Source organism: Salvelinus namaycush, chromosome 3 (assembly GCF_016432855.1).
Source record: "Salvelinus namaycush isolate Seneca chromosome 3, SaNama_1.0, whole genome shotgun sequence".
NCBI classification, from domain to species: domain Eukaryota; kingdom Metazoa; phylum Chordata; class Actinopteri; order Salmoniformes; family Salmonidae; genus Salvelinus; species Salvelinus namaycush.
Window position 1 is genome coordinate 53,785,539 of NC_052309.1, and position 21,436 is coordinate 53,806,974.

General features: G+C 43.6%; 1 protein-coding gene across 2 annotated transcripts in view; it reads right to left on the reverse strand.

Moving 5' to 3' along the window:
- Positions 1-21,436, reverse strand: part of LOC120044423 (glutamate receptor 1-like) — an 81,300-nt gene that overhangs the window by 22,375 nt on the left and 37,489 nt on the right. For both annotated transcript variants that reach the window (XM_038989072.1, XM_038989073.1), the window contains 6 exons: positions 14,457-14,644; positions 7,424-7,477; positions 4,908-5,066; positions 4,632-4,799; positions 3,969-4,073; positions 2,985-3,095 (listed from right to left, as the gene is read on the reverse strand). In XM_038989072.1, coding sequence (XP_038845000.1) covers positions 2,985-3,095; positions 3,969-4,073; positions 4,632-4,799; positions 4,908-5,066; positions 7,424-7,477; positions 14,457-14,644 — 785 coding nt within the window. The remainder of the gene's footprint in view (positions 1-2,984; positions 3,096-3,968; positions 4,074-4,631; positions 4,800-4,907; positions 5,067-7,423; positions 7,478-14,456; positions 14,645-21,436) is intronic.

Here is a 21,436-nt window from a genome sequence, read left to right on the forward strand (position 1 = left end):
CTGCCAATTAGGGCCTAATGGGAATACAGATATGCATCTGTTGGTCACAGACACCTTAAAAAAAGGTAGGGGTGTGGGTCAGAAAACCAGTCTATCTGGTGTGACCTCCATTTGCTTGCCTCATGCATCTCCTTCGCATACAGTTGATCAGGCTGTTGATTGTGGCCTGTGGAATGTTGTTCCACTCCTCTTCAATGGCTGTGCGAAGTTGCTGGATATTGACGCGAACTGGAACACACTGTCGTACATGTCGATCCAGAGCATCCCAAACAAGCTTAAATGGGTGACATGTCTTAGAGAAAATGCAGGCCATGTAAGAACTGGGATATTTTCAGCTTCCAGGAATTGTGTACAGATCCTTGTGACATGGGGCTGTGCATTATCATGCTGAAACATGAGATGATGGAGGTGGATGAATGGCATGACATCGATAAAATGCAATTGTTTTTGTGGTCCGTAGCTTATGCCTGCCCATTCCATAACCCCACCGCCACCATGGGGCACTCTGTTCACAACAGCAAACCGCTTGCCCACACGACGCCAGACACGTGGTCTGCGGTTGTGAGGCCTGTTGGACGAACTGCCAAATTCTCTAAAACGACATTGGAGGCAGCTTATGGTAGAGAAATGAACATTCAATTCTCTGGCAACACCTCTGGTGGACATTCCTGCAGTCAGCATGCCAATTGCACTCCCCTCAAAACTTGAGACATCTGTGGCATTGTGTTGTGTGACAAAACTGCACATTTTAGATTGGCCTTTTATTGTATCAATCACAAGGTGCACCTGTGTAATGATCATGCTATTTAATCAGCTTCTTGATATGCCACACCTGTCAGTTGGATGGATTATCTTGGCAATGGAGAAATGCTCACAAACAGGGATGGTAACAAATTTGTGCACAACATTTGAGAGAAAAACGTTTTTTTGAGTATGGAAAATGTCTGTGATTTTATATTTTAGCTCTTGAATCATGGGACCAAGACTTTACATTTTGTTCAGTGTATCTTTGGTTCTGTTATGTAAAATACTAATGAATCATTATGTGATCTTGCGAGACATTGATTTAGCTTTGGTGTACCTTTACTAATCGAGCATCATTGTGAGAAGTGATAAGCTTCTATTTGTAATATTATTATAATTATTAAGTGATGAGTAGAACTAATAGGCAACAGATCTTGATGAGGGTTATTTTAAGTGATTTGAACATGCTTTGAATCATGGTGGTGAAAGAACAGCACCGTAACCAAGTGCTCGCATATCGTTCTGGGTTCCACTGCGCAGGAGGGGTCCCGTGGAGCTTTATGAACGTCAAGGCAGACACACTGTAAATTTGGATCCTTGATCTCGTCGGTGTGATGATGAGGTTCGTGCGGTGGATCAATTTGTCTGAATACGCAACAGAGGTGGTACTTTTCTGTAAGCTAAGCTCTCGGACAGTAAGGCGAGTTCAAGTGCGTCATACGTTGGCCCCAAGTCCATAACAAACTGTTTTGAGGACAGCCGTGTTAGAAACCCCTGGTAGAGTATTCTGTCTATCTTGCTATGTTGGATTTGGCCCGCTCAAAGTGGTCAAGCGTCCGACCAACGGGCCTCCGCACACACACGACTACAGTTATTCATAATTCGCGCCACTGCCAGAGAGAGAGAAGACAGGGAGGAAACCACCATTTACCTACCTATAGGCTGCTATAGCCTACATATTTATGTAGTTACTTGTTCTATCGTTTTCATGGAATCTTTGTGGTAATTAAATCAGAATAAAATGTACTGAAATATTTTTACCAGCCGTGCTATGGCAGCACTACATCCCTGACCATGGGGCTTCACCCCAATGTATGTACATTTCTTTGTGTAGCCTACACGAAGGGGCCTTCAAATGGCATTATTCATGGCCACCCTCTCGCACCTTCTCCTTGGTGTGGGTTGACTCAGATCTGATGGGCGAGCAGCACTCCTGCTATTTCTGTCTGGCCAGGCCGGGGTGACTGTAAAGGGGCTGTGTGGAGCTCTGCCCTCCAGATAAAGCAGAAGAGAGCTGCTGTGAAAACAGCCCTCGTGGCAAGGCTACAGGTGGACACAGCATAGCGTACAATCTGGAAATAGACCATAGTGTGGTCGAGATGGTGGTTTCAAAAGGACAGAATGAAGAGTTTAGATTAGGCCAGAAGCATTTTGAAACAGGTATGGGCTCTCCCTCCCTGATCCCTTCCTACCTCATGTAGATGACTTGACCCACTGGTATTGATAGACCATTTCAACAGGGATTGCTTAGATGGATGAATGTGCTGTACGAAATAGAAACCCTGAAATTAGGATATGAAAAGTTTAAATAAATACACTCCAATTTATCGGGGATAGTTGCCAATCATTTCTATCCCTCTGTGAATCTAACCCAAAAAAATCCCTATTTTTCAGTATAGCCTTTCCACCTGGCCATCATTCTCATGCCAGTTCTACTGGCAGTGTTATTCGGCACAGCCGACGGGACTGATCAGAGGTGACCTGAACCTCTCTGATGTGTTGATATGGCAGAGCTACAATGGAGAAGCTGAATGCAGTCACCATGCAGAAAGGGAAAGAGCATAATCAGCAGGCTTGCCAACTCTGACTGCTCGGACTTCATAGCCAGGCAGGAGAGTCACTTCTGGGACAGCCCTCAAAGACACACTAATACCACGGATTCTGCTGCCAGGGCATTGTCATATGACAACATGAGAGAATTTGTGTATCTGTTCTTTTGCTGCGGCTACCTTCTGTTTACAAAGCTGTGCAGATATCACTATGCCAAAAAAATACAGACAGTTCTCAGGACTTTGTACCATTATACTGCACTGCCATACTGCTACATGGGTTGATACAAGCGACTCTACTGTTCTATGTTTCCATACCAAACACAGCTTTAAACAACTGTCGTCTTTTGGTCCATGGAACATTATCATCACACAAATGTTGAGCCTTTCAGTTAAGCTAGTGAGACTCACAAGGATAGTGGTCACAACGTATGTCCTGTTTTGCAGTCCGAAGAATTCTTCAACCACCGGCGTGTATACCGCTGTGTTCACATAGTTCTCATTCTCATTCCAGTAGCCCACCTGCAGTCAGAAGGGGTACAGTAAATCAACACACATAGCAGAGGAAATACTACACTTCTATTTATAGTGTCATAAATATGAATATACTGTAGTGGTAGTGTGGGGATAAGCACATCCCTTAACTCATATGGTTAATCCCCTCGCTAGTCCTTAAGCCATACTCCGTGATAACCAACACCTCCTACTGTACTTCTTGGCCAGCCTGTCCTACTCTCAGGTTGTAAGACTGTCTTGGTGATAACATTAAAGAGAAATATACAGTCATCTTAATGCCCAAACACCCTGCATACTAAATGATAAGAGGAATTTGCTCCACCTATGCACGATCACTAAGTTCTATAGCTAACGTGCCTCTGGTTGAATTAATGTATTTACTCTGATAAAATGTACATTTTGTCATGTGAAATATAAATGGGTATATTATAAACTCAAAGAACTAGGGTAACTCATTTTCTGATTCAATGTAAAGAAATGATTTGCATATGAATAAAATAATATGAAAATAAAACAACTACGCTATGAAAGCAAATACAGTATGTCACATTCTGACATGACGTGAACATTGGAGACACTCATTATAGACAATGCCAATTTGTTCATTTTACTGTTATGTTTTGCTCGGCTCCAGCTGTTCTTGATGCTGGGCATATTGTTAGTAAATGACCAGTCCATTTTTAATTGAAACATTAACATTTAAATCAATCATTAAATCAAACATTTAAATCAAATCGGATGGATTCATCCTACTGTGTCTACTGTGTCTAGGTCAAATATCACACAGTATACTGTCTAACTGTACACAACAGATGTGCCCTGAGGATGAGAAAGAGGTTGATTGATCATTCTAGAGATTATAGACAAGTCCCGATTCACCTTCAGTGGTCCACTTGGGCTCAGCTCCATTATGCTGACCGTGAAGTTGGTCCGATGGCCTTTCTCGTTGAACTGGACATGTCCAGTCAATCCCTCAATCCGAACCTGTGGGACAAACCAGATATAGACCAGGATTGGTATGAAGAACTGCTAACTCTCGGAGATATGTGCAACCTGGAATCTGAATAACGCTCAAGGCTTTTTAACAGTACACAAAGAAATCAACATCTGCTACATTTTCACACAATACTGTATACATCAGCATAGCTACAAGCAAAAATATCATGACATCATTTTTCTTATCTCAAGAACACAAGATTGCTATCTCAGGATTATAATATTACCAGCTGGTTGGGTTGACATTGCATGATGTCTAACATAATATAAGTCTCCAGGTCACAAGATAACTATCTAAGAATTACATATCGCTCATAGGCTTGCAATTGCTGCTTCTTAAAATGTTGGTGGGCCTGAAACTGAGGGTTTTAACGCAATAGTACTTAATTAAGCTGGTATTGTATTTTATTGCATTGCATTTTATTGTATTGTACAGTATTTCTCATAGTCATACATGATTCATTACCTGTGCGGCTAGTATTGAGTTTGAATCGAAGTCATTGTCATCCAGCTGTGGCTGTGGAGTGAGTGATGCTAACTGCCTACCTGCTGTAGGGCTCTCTGGATGTCGATACCCTGGCCCCAGGGAGCTGGTGGGTTGGCCAGACACTCGCCAGCATTACCTCGCCGGGAAATGTCAATACGCTGCTTCCGAAGGTTCTGAAATGCAGTTGCCATGACGCTCACTCCGTCGTATGTGAGGGCTCCTGTGTACTGAGAGGGCAAATCCAAGGAGGCAACATTAGAGGCTAACATACGTTTATTGTAACCTTGAACACTTTAATAGAAAGATCTCTGAACAATGAGACAATTCGGTCACACCTTCAGTCTTCCCTTGGGTAGTTTGAGGTCTTTGCTGTCAAAGTCCACCCACTCCTCTATGGCCTTGCTGACATTTTCGTCTGAGTAGTTCATTAGTTGGAACCCGGTGATATTGGCACCACTCTTCTGGAACTCAGTGAAGTTCATGTCCAAAAAGCCCTAGGAAAGAAGGAATTCACTTCTTTCAAAACAGAAGCAAACTTGAGCTAAGTAAACAAAACAGAGCCAAAAATGTCCCAGCCGTAATGATGGTGCAGATAATTGTATGACAGTCTCTTTTCAGACTGCTGGTATTGAAAGTTTTGATTTCTCAGAGCTGCTATTCAGCTGTTCAACCCCACTTGAGAAGCCAGAGATTAAAAGTCCAAGCAATCATTACAAATCTATGAAGCGCAAGACAAAAAAACACTTTTCTACAGTTCGACAAGCAATCTCCGCAGCTGTCTTTTCAACTTCATCTGCCCTCTTTTGCTATATTGATTTACAAATATGACTACCTATATTCATGCAAAGATAGAATAACACATTTGTTTCAAGTCACACACGGGACGGCACTCTCACAGTCTTTGAGCATGCGGGTAAGTGTGCATACTAAAACATACATCAAGAAAATTGCCTGAGGACTTCAAATTGGAACTTCAAATTGAATTGTTCCTAGTGCTTTCTTTGATTGACGTAGGGATATGGTGGGCAACCATGTGGCAGAGACTCCCCTCGCCGTATTTGCATGTAATTACCTGCATCTCCTGAGTCTAAGAGCATCAAACTACATTAAACCTCCCATCTGGAGTCATACTGCAGCTTGCCTCGGAAACAGGCTTCAGCAAACATTATTTGAATGCTTTCTTTGAATGATAAAAAGTCCCATAATACATATTTCATTCTTACCCTGAGGCTATAATTAATCAGAAGAGCACTGGAAGTATAGGGAATCTTCACAGGGTTGATAACTAAGATCAAGTCTTGTTACATAGGCCATGCTTAATCAATAAAGAGAGGGAGTGTGAATGTGTTTGTGAGTTTATGTTTGTGTGTGTGTGCCCCCCTCCAGAAAATAGCTCCCATGGTAATGAACCGCAGGGATCCTATTCACACAGAGTGTTGCATCTTGCTGCCTTTATGATCATCATTATTTTAGAGTTGACAGCTCCCCCGTTTACTGGACCCAATTATAAACGAAGAAATTCTACTTGTACAATTGCCGTTTTGGGGTGTTTCTTTTTCCTATAGCACAAGCCAATTATGAATTTAACAATCCTGCCTGTGAAGTCACTGTTTTTTCTTCTTCTCTGTTTCACAGTCCAATTATGAGGTCTACCACAAATGTTTCCAGATCTCTGAGTTGAGCACTCTGGAGTGCCCTTTTAAACCATGCTCTTGACATGCAACCTCAAGCCAAATGTACAGCATCCTCTCCTAAAGAAGTACTCCGTATAACACACCTAAAAGTTAACCCAACATACCACTAGAGCAAGATGCTGGCTTGTTGCCTCAAGGGCGACAGTTAACTTCAGATCTCTGTATGAAGCTATGCTAACGTGAGAGGCAACCATAACTTACTAGACACTACAGTCCTATTTCTATGGAAACGTCTATGCTACAGTACACCTGGATACAGTAAGTGTAAATGCAGAAGCATTCTAACAGAGTCCCTTCTGCCTAATATTTATTGTATCTACTATAAGCTCATAAGATCCCTGCTGAATTTGATTTACCATCACAGTGCTTATCATTTTAGCCTACGAACAATAATAAAGTGATGGTGGCCAATGAATATAAACATCAAGCAATGAATTGATTCCATTAATAATGGAGGAATAACTTCTGTTTAGTTATGCAAAGAAAACACACACACACACACACACACACACACACACACACACACACACACACACACACACACACACACACACACACACACACACACACACACACACACACACACACTCCAATACCAAATATATAAGCACAAGTATAGTGTAAACATGCACGCCCTTACTCTTACACATGCACACTTACACACGCACGCACACACATTTTCCTACACATGAAAAGCTCAGAGCCCTACAATGCCTTGCAGGAGAATCATTCCCTTGCTCAGCGGGTAATCAGCCATCTGTCTACATTGTGTTCTGCATAGACAAGCAGAAGAGCTACAGTCAGTCAGATACAGAGAAGATGAAGAGACGCCAATACATGGAACGACGCCACCATCGATTAATCTAAACACTCCGTTTCTATCAATCCTGCATAAAATTAAGCTACAGTTGTGCTTCAAAGTTTTTGATCCTTCAGTGGGGATGGAGTTATTATTTTACTTCTCACTGTGGCATCTGTAGTGTTGTGAACAAAACAAATTCATACACCTTTCACAGTAGTGTTTCCTTACAGGGAGTTTCAGTAATATCTACGATGACATTTGAAATAGATTGAAAATAAATAATGAAATTGTATTATGCAATGGAGCTTGCATATTGCATTAAAGCTTCCATTGTTTCAGAGAGGGCCAGACTTACCAGGTTTGCCAATATGTAGTGATACTTTTTCAGGTTTTTCTTCTGAGCAGCGATCTGGAAAGCATAATAGAAAGGAAAATGATGTCATTTGGATCAAGCATTTTGCATCACGTCTAATGAAGATGAGGCTATTTCATTACAGATGTGGATTGAAGCGTCCCATTAATCGTGGTCATCCCAAAATAGGAGCTAATTGGTCCCATATTTGAGGAATTAATTGCTCATCACCCATCTCTGCCTGGATGTCTGAGTAAAATATCAAGGCTCAGTAGAAAATGGGCAGCTGGAACAACTCACCGTGGAGGGCTGGGAAGGATCTGGCATATGTCACTGTGGGAAGCCCAATTAGATCTTTAATGAATACATGTGCACAATCTGCATCAAAATCACTACTACACCTGTGATTGACAGGCCCAGGACAGCCTCTGGCTGGGGGACACAAAATGAAGCAGCCGTCAGGGTTAATTGAGCCTGACCACTGATTTCCAAATGCTCATCTGAAACCTACATGTTTGTGAACATACTAGTTTCACTAGCTCTCTGCTATTCAGACACCATGGCTGCGTTTACACAGGCAGCCCATCTCGTATCTTTTTCTACTAATTGGTATTTTCCAATAATTGGCAAAAGATCAGAATCAGGTGACCTGTTGGTAAAGTGGACACAGAGGAACATGTATGAGTACAGGGCCTGTTCTGCTCAATATCTTCATGTTGATGTCATCAAATTCTAACATCAGCATACAGTCCATTGGAAAAAGACAGTACTGAAGAGATCTTACATATTCAAAATAGCTCAAAGGAACTGTTCTCTCTCTCAAACAAGATACACTACATTTATAAAAAGATTTTTGATGGTCTTGAAAGATTTTTTTTAATTAAAAAAAATATATATACTCACTGTGGGGATGACATTTCCAGTACAGTAAATAACTGTTACCAGGGAACTGTTGTTGTTCCCGGAGAACAGACTGATGTTATGATCTAAATCATACATATCTTTCTCTTCACTACAGACCTCTCTCCACTATCCCCTGTCCAGAGACTGGCAAAGTATAGCACAGAGACACTATCAACATTACAATGTGTACAAACTGAACCCTTTTTAACCCCTTACACTCAGGGGAATTGGACTATATGGATAGGGCTAAAATGAAGTGTTTCGTACAGAAGAAATATGGAAATGCATAACCATGGTTGCAATTTGAAAAACAGAACAGTTGAGATTATGGGAACATTAGACTAAACGTGAGGACACAAAAGTTCACTTGACACAAGATGGAATACAAACATTACTTGATTTTATGTGCATTTGATATTTACTGTACTTTCTGCTGCATTTGTTGATATCTACATCTGAAAATACACTCAGTAACAATATTCTTGGAAAATTTGGGGTAGGAACTGTCCAAAGTGTGCACAGTTCCTAAGTAATTTCAATGCACTTTTGTGACTCAAAGAGTCTTCAACTAAAAGGTGCTTTTTGAGCTCTCCTAGCTGTGTCGTTGGATGAACTATAACAAACACACTTAGTTTTGTTTGGAACACAGCCCTGCATCCCCACCTTTACACAATTACTGTTGTTTACACAATCCAAAAACGGCCCATTATAAATCGCAATCTGGGTCAGGGGGAATCATTTGGAAGCGTGTTCTATTGCCAACATGACTAGTTAAATTATAAAATACAATCTTAGTGTTAGGCTTTCACAAGGCAGTTCAGAGAAGCGGGTTGTCATTATTGTGCGCATAGAATGAGTAATTCATGCATTCAGATGTGCGGTCCATCTCAAAATGTCTTACAAATACGAACATAGGCATTCTGTTCAGGACAACCCAGGGTTTAACACCATGGCATCTTGTAACTGTACATCAAACAGTGATCATGAACATTGACACTGTATAACACTTGAGTTTTATGGAAATTGGAAGTGCACTTTGACTCACTGATGTTTGGCTTGTTTGTGACATTAAAGCGGAATTTATAATCCTTAACGTCTCATCTTTCAAAATACACAGAGTCCTCGTAATTTACAGCATTTCCCTTACTCAGACAACAAAAAAATGGCAAAAGTTGCCCAATTACCGGGAGGTATGGGAGCAACTTCTTGTTGCGCGCACGGTGTTCAAGTTCTGAACAGTTGTAAAGCAAAACCCATATACAGAGTTGTGAAATACATTTCCTGAGCTCTAACGTCACGTATAACATGTTACTGCGTTCCAATTTAGGCACTCAGTGTCCAAATCTGCCATTTTCAACCAGTATAAAGGTACAAGTGTAAAGGGCTACCTGAACCGTTGTCAATACCTTGAGTTGGAAAACTTAATGTAACGATGACGCCGTGAGTCGAGAAGCAGGAGCAGGTAAAACGTTTAATGAAACAAGAACAGTAACAGAAGCGAGGTAACATGAACACAGGTGCAATACCAACTGAGGAATGAACAAAAGGAATGGACCTATAAAGGAGAGGTAATGAGGTCCAGGCGTGAGTCATAACGATGAGTGCCAGGTGCGCGTAATGATTCCCAGGACCAGTGGTTAGTATTCCGGTAACGCACGCCGGAGGGGAGGAGCAGACATGACAGTACCGACCAGGAGGATGACCCCGGGGACGAGGAGCGGGTCAATTCGGGCGGTGAAGGTGGAAATCACGGATGATGTTGGGATTCAGAATGTCCTCCACCGAAACCCAACACCGCTCCTCAGGGTCATACCCCTCCCAGTCCACCAGATACTGGAGCCGACCCCCACGACACCGGGAGTCCAGCAGAGATCTGAAAGCATACGCCGGACTGCCCTCGATGTCCAGGGGGGGTGGTGGGGTGTCGTGGGGGACAGCAGCCACTAGGGGACCAGGGACCACCGGCCTGAGAAGGGAGACATGAAACGAGGGTGAGATACGGTAGTGACTGGGCAGCTATAACCTATACGTCATCTCGTTGACCCTCCTTGAAAGGCCTTGAAAGGCCCCACAAACCAGAGGCTCAGTTTCTTGCAGGGCAGGTGGAGGTTCCTGGCAGAGAGCCAGACGCGATCCCCAGGGTGGAACACAGGGGTCTCACTGCGGTGGCGGTCTGCCTGTTCTTTTTTACGATGGACGGTGCGCTGGAGTCTCAGGTGAGCGTCGCTCCACACTTCTGCATGCCGGAACCAATCAACCGCAGGAGCCTCGGTCTGGCCCGGAGTCCATGGAGCCAGGGTCGGCTGAAAACCCAGAACATACCGGAAAGGAGTCAACCCAGTGGAGGAGTGTTGCAGTGAATTCTAGGCATACTCTGCCCATGGAAGGAATTGAACCCAATGCCGGTCCAGACAGTGACTCCTTAGGAACCTCCCCAGCTCCTGGTTCATCCTCTCCACCTGCCTGAGGCCAATACCCAGAAGTGAGGCTGACCGTGACCCCGAGCTTCTCCATGAAGGCCCTCCATACTCATGATGGGAATTGGGGGCCACGGTCGGAGACGATGTCCTCCGGAAGACCATAATGCCAGAAGACCTGCTGGAAGAGTGCCTCAGCAACCTGGAGAGCAGTGGGGAGACCTGACTTCAAAAATCTATCCACCGCCACTAGAATGGTGGTGAAACCGTCAGAGGGGAAATTGGTTACAAAGTCAATGGATAGATGAGACCAGGGTTGCTGAGGCACGGGAAGCAGTAGGAACTTCCCTGCTGGAGCATTCCAGGGAGACTTGATTTGGGCACATACGGAACAGGAGTTGAAATAACAAGTGACATCCTGTGCCAAGGTGGGCCACCAGTACTTCTCAGTGATGGAGTGGATGGTGCGAGAAATACCTGGATGTCCAGCGACGACAGCGGGGTGTGCCCAGGTCAGCAGCCGATCCCTTATCCTTGTAGGAATGTAGGTGTTCCCGGGAGGACAGTTCAGGGGTGCGGGCTCCCTCTCCAGAGCCTGGCGGCTCTCCACATATACGTCCCAGACCACAGGAGCTACTATGTCCAAGACCACAGGAGCTACTACTCGGGAGGATAGGATTATAGGCTCATTCAGGACAAGGCCCTCTCCTGAATCGTAGAGGTGGGACAAGGAATCGGCCTTGGTGTTCTTTGAGCCTGGGCGACAGATTAGTGTGAAGATAAACCTGGTGAAGAAAAGGGCCCACCTGGCTTGGTGTGGATTCAGCCTCCTCACTGTCCGTATGTACTCCAGGTTCCGATGGTCGGTGAAAATGATGAATGGTTCTGTCATTGAGACAAAACTGTCATTGAGACAAAACTGCCCCGCGCCTACCTCGGAAGCGTCCACCTCCACCACAAAGGATATAATGGGAGCTGGATGTTTCAGCACTGGGGTGGAGGTGAAACGTTCCTTGAGAAGACAAAAGGCCTCATCGGCTGCTGGACCCCACACCAACCTACGGGGGCCTCCCTTAAGGAGAGAGCTGAAATTCCTGATGATCGACGGTAGAAGTTGGCAAATCCCTAAAACCGTTGTAACCCTTTAAGTGTGGTTGGGACTGGCCATGACCTGACTGCATCTACTTTCTTGTCATCCATCTTCACTCCCTGCTGGCTGATTTGGTAACCCAAGAAAGAGACCTCCCTCTGATGGAACTCACACTTCTCAGCTTTGACGAACAGTTGATGGGCTAGGAGGCGTTCCAGGACTGCTCGAACATGTGTGATGTGATCCTCCAGATTAACCGAGAAGATGAAGGTATACGTCAATGTATACGATCACCTGGCATCTGAGCATGTCCCTGAACACCTCATTGACGAATGCCTGGAACACTGACGGAGCATTGGCTAAGCCAAAGGGCATCACCAAGTACTCGTAGTGAACAGACATTGTGCTGAATGCAGTCTTCCAGTCATCCTCCTACCGGATGCGGATGAGATTGTAGGCACTCCGCAGGTCCAATTTGGTGAAGAAGCGGGCCCCGCGGAGCTGCTCGATGGCAGACGGCACCAATACTTCATCGAGTCCTCTGTAACAAGTGCAAGGGTGTAATCCTACACCCTTCTTGGCCACGAAGAAGAACCCAGCTGACGCAGGAGAAGTAGACGTGCGGATGAACCACTGTTGGAGCGCCTCCTGAATGTAATCCTCCATTGCCTGGTTCTCAGCCACAGACAGAGGGTAGATGCATCTGCACGGAGGTGTTGCATCAGCAAGCAGGTTGATGGCACAGTCCCAGGGGCGATGAGGGAGACAGGTGGCCCGGGTCTTGGAGAATACCTCCCTCAGATCCTGGTATACCTCCGGGATGTTGGGCTGAAAGGCAACCAAAGGGCTCTCAACCAACATGGAACCACAGGGAACAGGGAAACAGGTCCTCTGACATTCAGGTGTCCAGTCTGTGATTTTCATCCTCGACCATGAAATGGTGGGGTTACGGCGTTGAAGCCAAGGGAGGCCGAGGATGATCTTGTGAACTGGTGATGAAGGGGATATTCTCCTGATGATTGGACTCCACAGTGAGGGTAAGCAGTTGAGTGATGTGTGTAATGGTTCCGGATCCTAATGGCCGACAATCTGGGCCTTGCACCGGAAAAGGAGAGGAGAGCGGGTATGAAGTAATATTGAGAGAGGCGGCAAGGGTCTGATCCATAAAATTGCCTGCGGCACCGGAATCCACTAAAACTATTGACACAGGACATGAGGGACAGTTTATTGTGTTATTGGCTTGTTTATTGTTTACTCCATGTGTAACTCTGTGTTGTCTGTGTCACACTATTTTGCTTTATCTTTGCCAGGTTGCAGTTGTAAATGAGAACTTGTTCTCAACTAGCCTACCTGGTTAAATAAAGGTGAAATAAAATACATTTATCAAATCAAATCAAATTTTATTTGTCACATACACATGGTTAGCAGATGTTAATGCGAGTGTAGCGAAATGCTTGAATTTAAAAAGTCAACCAACGAGATGAACACCAAAAAGAGCCTAGCAGGAAGTGATGAAGATGGAATATTCACTCCTGGCCCAGGGAATGGCAGATCACGTGACCGTCCCGCTGTTCTAGTAGATCCAGGATTCGGACGTGCCGGACACCGCTGGAGTCTGTGCCCTCCTTGACCACAGTACATACAGAGCCCCAGTTGTATCCATCTGCAGCGCTCCGCCGCGGGGAGGTGTGTGACCCCTTCCTCCATGGGTTCAGGCTCTGATTCCGAGTGTTCGCTCAAGGAGGGAGAGAAGCGATGAGTCCCGACACTCCCGGAAAAGGTTATGAGCGCGTCCAGGGTAAGGTTGTCGTCTCGGCAGGCCAATTCCGTCTGGACCTCGTCGCGCAGACCTCTTCTAAATAGCGTGCGAAGCGCTGGAAGGTGAGCGCGTACTCAGCAGCCGCCTGATCGCCCTGCCGTGATTGAAGTAGATGCTCACCTCCCTCTCTAGCCTCCGGGAGATGATCAAAGATCCATTTAAACAGAGCCATGAACCCCTCATGAATTTAGCTCCTCTCCTTGACCGCCGTAGCCCATTCCAATGCCCGACCTGTCAGCAGAGAAATAACCATGGCAACCTTACACCTCTCGGGGGTAGGGGTTTCCATCTGGTGTGTAAAATAAAGTGTGCACTGAAGTAAGAAGCCACGGCATTTGGATTGGGTACCGTCATATTTCTCTGGGAGGGATAAATGGGCGTCGCTGACCTGAGCAGTTTGCTGAATGGATTTTTTTTTTTAAACGTGAAACAAGACAGTGTGACAGAAGCAAGGTAACATGAACACAGGTGCAATACCAACTGAGGAATGAACAAAAGGGACCTATAAAGGGGAGGTAATGAGGTCCAGGTGTGAGTCATAATGATGAGTGCCAGGTGCGCATAATGATGAGTGCCAGGTGTGCGCAATGATGATTCCCAGGTTAGTATTCCGGCGCCGTCGCATGCCAGAGGGGAGGAGCAGGAGTAGACGTGACACTTAAGTAAGAGGAGAAAGGGTTATTTTGTCACTCTAGCTGAGTGGTCCTCTTGTTGGAGTGAACCCATCCCGTCATTGAAGTAATGTGTCTAGTTTACATCTATCTCCCTTTTCATTACTGGACAGTCTGTCAATCCAATGTTATTTACCAGGTTGAGGATCATGTTGAGTCTCTCCAGCTCACAGTCCAGGATGATGTTGTACTCCTTCTTCTTCTCTAGGTCCTGAACCACCTTCAAGAAGGCCGTCTGATCCATACCACTGTCCAGGTTCACTGATGTCACCTGCCATGCCTTCTCTGCTGCTGTGTCCAGAATCTTCTGGAGTACTGTCAGGCCTAAATGACAAGGCAAACACCAAAGGTAAATACTAATTAGTCTGGGCATATTTGAGTAAGTAAACCAAACTTAGGTCTATATATGTAATTTCTTTTCATCCTTTGTAGCCACTTAAATTGCATTTACACCTGCTTACTTGACTTCACCTACTGTATGTAGCAAGTCACAACAACGTTGTGACCTACAAAACCTATTGAATTGACAGAGTTGATTTTCTCTAATCAGCTTCTATAGTAGAGTGCCTTCATAAAGTATTCACACCCTTTGACTTACAGCCTGAATTTAAAAAGTATTACATTAAGATTTTGTGTAACTGGCCTACACACAATACCCCATAATGTCAAAGAGGAAATATATTTTTCAAAAATGTATTAAAAATGAAAAGCAGAGTCAATAAGTATTCAACCCATTTGTTATGGCAAGCCTAAATAAGTTCAGGAGTAAAAATGTGCTTAACAAGTCATATAATTATTTGCATAGGCTCACTCTGTGGACAATAATAGTATTGAACATGATTTTTGAATGACTACCTCATCTCTGTACCTCACACATACAATCATCTGTAATGTCCTTCAGTCGAGCAGTGAATTTCAAACACAGATTCAACCACAAAGACCAGGGAGGTTTTCCAATGCCTCTCAAAGAAGGGCACCTATTGGTAGATGGGTAAAAAAAAAGGACAATGAATATACCTTTGAGCATATTAATTACACTTTGGATGGTGTCTCAATATACCCAGTCACTACAAAGATGCAGGCGTCCTTCCTAACTCAGTTGCCGCAGAGGAAGGAAACTGCTTAGGGATTTCAATGGTGACTTTAAAACAATTACAGAGTTTAATAGCTGTGATAGGAGAAAACTGAGAATGGAACAACATTGTAGTTGCTCCACAATACTAACCTAAATGACAGAGTGAAAAGAAGGAAGCCTGCACAGAACCCAAATATTCCAAAACATGCATCCTATTTGCAATAAGGCACTAAAGTAAAACTGCAAAAAATGTGTCAAATAAATGTACTTTGTCCTGAATACAACTCATTATGTTTTGGGCAAATACAACACATCACTGAGGACCGCTCTCCATATTTTCAAGCATGGTGGTGGATGCATCATGTTATGGGTATGCTTGTCATCGGCAATGACAAGGGAGTTTTTTTGGGGACAAAAAGTGAGGGCCGCCACCAACCCAGAAGATTGGGTGATCTCGCTCTCCGGGGCCAACTTGAGTAAAGTCTTTAATCAGGTCAATACCCACAAGGCCGCGGGGCCCGATGGTATTTCAGGGTGCATTCGCAGAACAGCTAACCGGTATACTCAAGGTCATTTTCAACCTCTCCTTGTCCCAGTCTGTAATCCCCACATGTTTTAAGATGACCACCATCATTCCTGTTCCCAAGAACTTAAAGGCTTCCTGCCACAATGAGTACCGGCTTTAGCACTCATATCTGTAATCATGAAGTGCTTTGGCGAGGCTGGTTATGAGACACATCAACTAGATCCACTCCAATTTGCATACCGTCCCAACGGAGCCATAGACAACGCAATCTCAATTGCACCCCACACTGTCCTCACCCAACCTAGATAAGAGGAATACCTATGTGAAAAATGCTGTTCATTGTTTACAGCTCACCGATCAACACCATTGTCCCCTCCAAGCTCGTCACCAAGCTTAGGACGCTGATGGAGTGAGACTGAACACCTCCCTCTGCAAACTGGATCCTGGACTTCCTGACGGGCCGACCCCAGGTGGAGAGGGTAGGCAACATCGCCTCGCTAAGCTGACCCTCAACACGGGGACCCCACAGGGGTGTATGCTCAGTCCCATCCTGTACACCATCACAAGTTTGCTGACGACACGACTTGGTAGGCCTAATCACTGGCGACAATGAGAGCCTACAGGGAGGTGGTCAGTGACCTGGCAGTGTGGGGCTGGAAGAACTACAGGAAATTTGGGCATGAGCACGCCCTTATCCACATTGTTGGTGCTGCAGGGAAGCGTGTCAAGAGCTTCAAGTTCCTTATGTCGAAATCACTAAGAACTTAAAATGGTCCACACACATACGCGCAGTCGTTTAGAAGGCGCGTTGAAAAGGTTTGGCATGGCCGTCAAATCCTAAAAAATATATACAGTTGCACCATTGAGAGCATCTTAGCTGGCTGCATCACTGCTTGGTTTGAAAATAGCACCGCCCTCAATTGCATGGCGCTACAGAAGGTGGTGCGGACAGCCCATTACGTCACTGGCGCCGAGCTTCCTGCCAACCAGAACCTCTATATCAGGCAGTGTGAAAGGAATGCCAGGAAAATGGTTAACAACTTCAACCACCCAAGCCATAGACTGTTCTCTCTGCTTACGCACGGCAAGCAGTACCAGTGCATCAAGTCTGACATCAACAGGCTCCTGAACAGGTTATGATCCCCATACCATACCATCCCCATACCCATACCATATGACTAGCTAACAGCTGAGTTGACATTTTGTATTTTATTCTTATTTTTTTCACTGTCTATTCACAGGGCCCTACACACTAATCACATTGATACTGCAACACACATACAAACACTCACTCCATCATTTGCTCTCACACACATAACATGCACATGCATGTATAGTGACTCTACACACTCCCATACAATCATCATATACGCTGCTGCTACTGTTTATCATATATCTTGATGCCTAGACACCTTAGCCAAATACATTTAAACTCAGTTTTTCACAATTCCTGACATTTAATCCTAGTAAAAATGTAATGTCTTAGGTCAGTTAGGATCACCACTTTATGTTAAGAATGTGAAATGTCAGAATAATAGTAGAGAATTATTTATTTCAGCTTTTATTTCTTTCATCACATTCCCAGTGGGTCAGAAGTTTACATACACTCAATTAGTATTCAGTAGCATTGCCTTTAAATTGTTTAACTTGGGTCAAACGTTACGGGAAGCCTTCCACAAGCTTCTCACAATGAGTTGGGTGAATTTTGGCCCATTCCTCCTGACAGAGCTGGTGTAACTGAGTCAGGTTTGTAGGCCTCCTTGCTCGCACACGATTTTTCAGTTCTGCCCACAAATTTTCTATGGGATTGAGGTCAGGGTTTTGTGATGACCACTCCAATACCTTGACTTGTTGTCCTTAAGCCATTTTGCCACAACGTTGGAAGTATGCTTGGGGTCATTGTCCATTTGGAAGACCAATTTGCGACAAAGCTTTAACTTCCTGACTGATGTCTTGAGATGTTGCTTCAATATATCCACGTAATTGTCCTACCTCATGATGCCATCTATTTTGTGAAGTGCACCAGTTCCTCCTGCAGCCAAGCACCCCCACAACATGATGCTGCCACCCCCGTGCGTCACGGTTGGGATGGTGTTCTTCGGCTTGCAAGCCTCCCCCTTTTTCCTCCAAACATAATGATGGTCATTATGGCCAAACAGTTATATTTTTGTTTCATCAGACCAGAGGGTATTTCTCGAAATGTACAATCTTTGTCCCATGTGCAGTTGCAAACGGTAGTCTGGCTTTTTTAATGGCGGTTTTGGAGCAGTGGCTTCTTCCTTGCTGAGCGGCCTTTCAGGTTATGTCAATATAGGACTTGTTTTACTGTGGATATAGATACTTTTGCACCTGTTTCCTCCAGCATCTTCCCAAGGTCCTTTGCTGTTGTTCTGGGATTGATTTGCACAACAGTATGTTCATGTCTAGGAGACAGAACGCGTCTCCTTCCTGAGCGGTATGACGGCTGCGTGGTTCCATGGTGTTTATACTTGCGTACTATTGTTTGTACAGATGAACGTGGTACCTGATGGTACCTGATGTCAAGCAAACAGGCACTGAATTTGAAAGTAGGCCTTGAAATACATCCACAGGTACACCTCCAATTGACTCAAATGATGTCAATTAGCCTATCAGAAGCTTCTAAAGCCATGACATAATTTTCTGGAATTTTCCAAGCTGTTTAAAGGCACAGTCAACTTAGTGTATGTAAACTTTTGACCCACTGGAATTGTGATACAGTGAATTATAAGTGAAATAATCTCTGTAAACAATTGTTGGAAAAATTACTTGTATCATGCACAAAGTAGACGTCCTAACCGACTTGCCAAAACTATAGTTTGTTCACAAGAAATTTGTGGAGTTGATGAAAAACGAGTTTTAATGTCTCCAACCTAAGTGTATGTAAACTTCCGACTTCAACTGTATACTACCACCGTTCGAAAGTTTGGGGTCACTTAGAAATGTCCTTGTTTTTTAAAGAAAAGCACAATAAAATAACATCAAGTTCATCAAATATACAGTGTAGAAATTGTTCATGTTGTAAATGACTATTGTAGCTGGAAACTGCTTTAAAAATATATATATATTGGAATATCTACATAGGCGTACAGTCTAAAGTAGGCCAGATTAATTGCTTCTTTAATCAGTACAACTGTTTTCAGCTGTGCTAACATAATTACAAAAGTGTTTTATAATGATCAATCAGCCTTTTAAAATAATAAATTTGGGTTAGCTAACACAGCGTGCCATTGGAACACAGGAGTGGTGGTTGCTGATAATGGGCCTCTGTATGGCTATGTAGATATTCCATTAAAAGTCAGACGTTTCCAGCTACAATAGTCATGTACAACATTAACAGTGAAGACAATGTATTTCTGATTCATTTGATGTATTTTAATGGGCAATTTTTTTTTTGCTTTTCTTTCAAAAACAAGGACATTTCTAAGTGACCCCAAACTTTTGAACGGTAGAATGTATGTATGTATGTATGCATGTCGATCCAGTATCCCTTCAAATTGTAAATATGGTACTTGTACTGACCCTGTATATAGTATGCTTGCTTGCTTTATCATGTTCTTATTCTTATTTCTTCTGTGTTTTGGTTTTAACTTGTTATTTTTAGTTTTACATTGTTATTGTTACTGCATTGTTGGGTTTAGAGCTTGCAAGAAAGGCATTTCTCTGTACATGTGCATGTGACATTAAAACTTGAAACTAGAGCTAAGTACAGGCAAAATCTTACAGGAAAACCTGGTTCAGTCTGCTTTCCAACAGACACTGGGAGCCAAATTCACCTTTCAGCAGGACAATAACCCATAACACAAGGCCAAATGTACACTGCAGCTGATTACCAAGATGCCATTGAATGTTCCTGAGTGGCCTAGTTACAGTTTTGACTTGAATCGGCTTGAAAATCTATGGCAAGACTTGGCTGTCGCGCAATGATCAACAATCAACATGACAGAGCTTGAAGAATTTTGTACAATCCCGGTGTGCAAAGCTCTTACAGACTTACCCGGAAAGACTTGCAGCTGTAATCACTGCCAAATGTGTTTCTAACATGTTTAATTTTCAATACATTTACAAAATAAAAAATAAAAAACATGTTGTTTTCACTTTATGGGGTATTGTGTGTGTGTGTGTAGATTGGTGAGAAACAAACAATTTAATCCATTTGGAATTCAGGCTGTAACAAAATGTGTAAGTCAAGGGGTGTAAATACTTTCTGAAGGCACTATACAGACTATGTGTACTCTTGCCTTTAAAGCCACCTTGGTAAATAAACAAGTATTATAAATTCATAATGCTTTTTGATCAGGAGTGGTTTGTTTAGCACAGTGCCACTGCATAGAGAGAACAGAGGATATCACCGAGCTAAACAGCAGACTGCGTGCGAGGCAGAGCTGCCCAGGTTGTTTTCACACCAGTCACCTGAAATCACTGTCACCACACCTAAAATTGACAGCCAAGCTGAGGCACCATGCTGCTGTGTGCATGCCTATTTATTCTCCTCAGCCAAATTAAATGTGCTGCTTCGTATCTGCTTTCCCAAAGGCCCAAAGTTTAAAACCGGACAAATTTAGCATTTCAAATGGCTTCCCCCCCCCCCGTTCAATACTGGAAATGGAAAGGCTGAGTATTTTGCAATGAGGAAGATAAGGAGGAAGTATGTTTGAAGACAGTTAATCTGAAGACATTATGCAGTTGGGGGTGATCGTAGTAAAAAGAGCCTATGAAGTGGAGGGAACTACTTCAGTGGCCCCCCTCTCCCCTTCCTTCCCCCATTCACGTCTCTTCTCTCCTTGAGGAACACGACTTGGAACTTAGATGGGTGACGTGCGACTGCAGCTGAACGATTTGAATTAATGCCATTCCTTCCCTGTATCAATGCCTTTCCTTCCCTGTATCAATAACACCGGCTCATCAATATTCCCCCCATATAAATTCCGTTCGATTTAAGTTCACCCGTATGTTTAATGATGTGGTGGAGGAAGTGAGGCTTGGGTTTTCTTTCTAGTGTGCCCTTCTGTTTATGTAAATCCGTTTTGAAGCAGAAGTATTAGCATGAAAATAAGGAACTTCTGTTCTGAGACATTGTTTCTGACATATCGTACACTCCCCTACACATTTAATGTATTTGGACAGTGAAGCTAAAATGTTTAATTTGGATCTATATTCTGGCATTTGTCTTGATAAAATGTGTCATATGAGGTGACAGTGCAGAATGTCACCTTTTATTTGAGGTTATTTTCATACATATTTTTTACCACTCGTTTTTCAACCACTCCACAAATATCTTGTTAACAAACTATAGATTTGGCAAGTCGGTTAGGACATCTACTTTGTGCATGATACAAGTAATTTTTCCAACAATTGTTTACGGAGATTATTTCACTTATAATTCACTGTATCACAATTCCAGTGGGTCAGAAATTTACAAACACTAAGTTGACTGTGCCTTTAAACAGCTTGGAAAATTCCAGAAAATGATGTCATGGCTTTAGAAGCTTCAGAG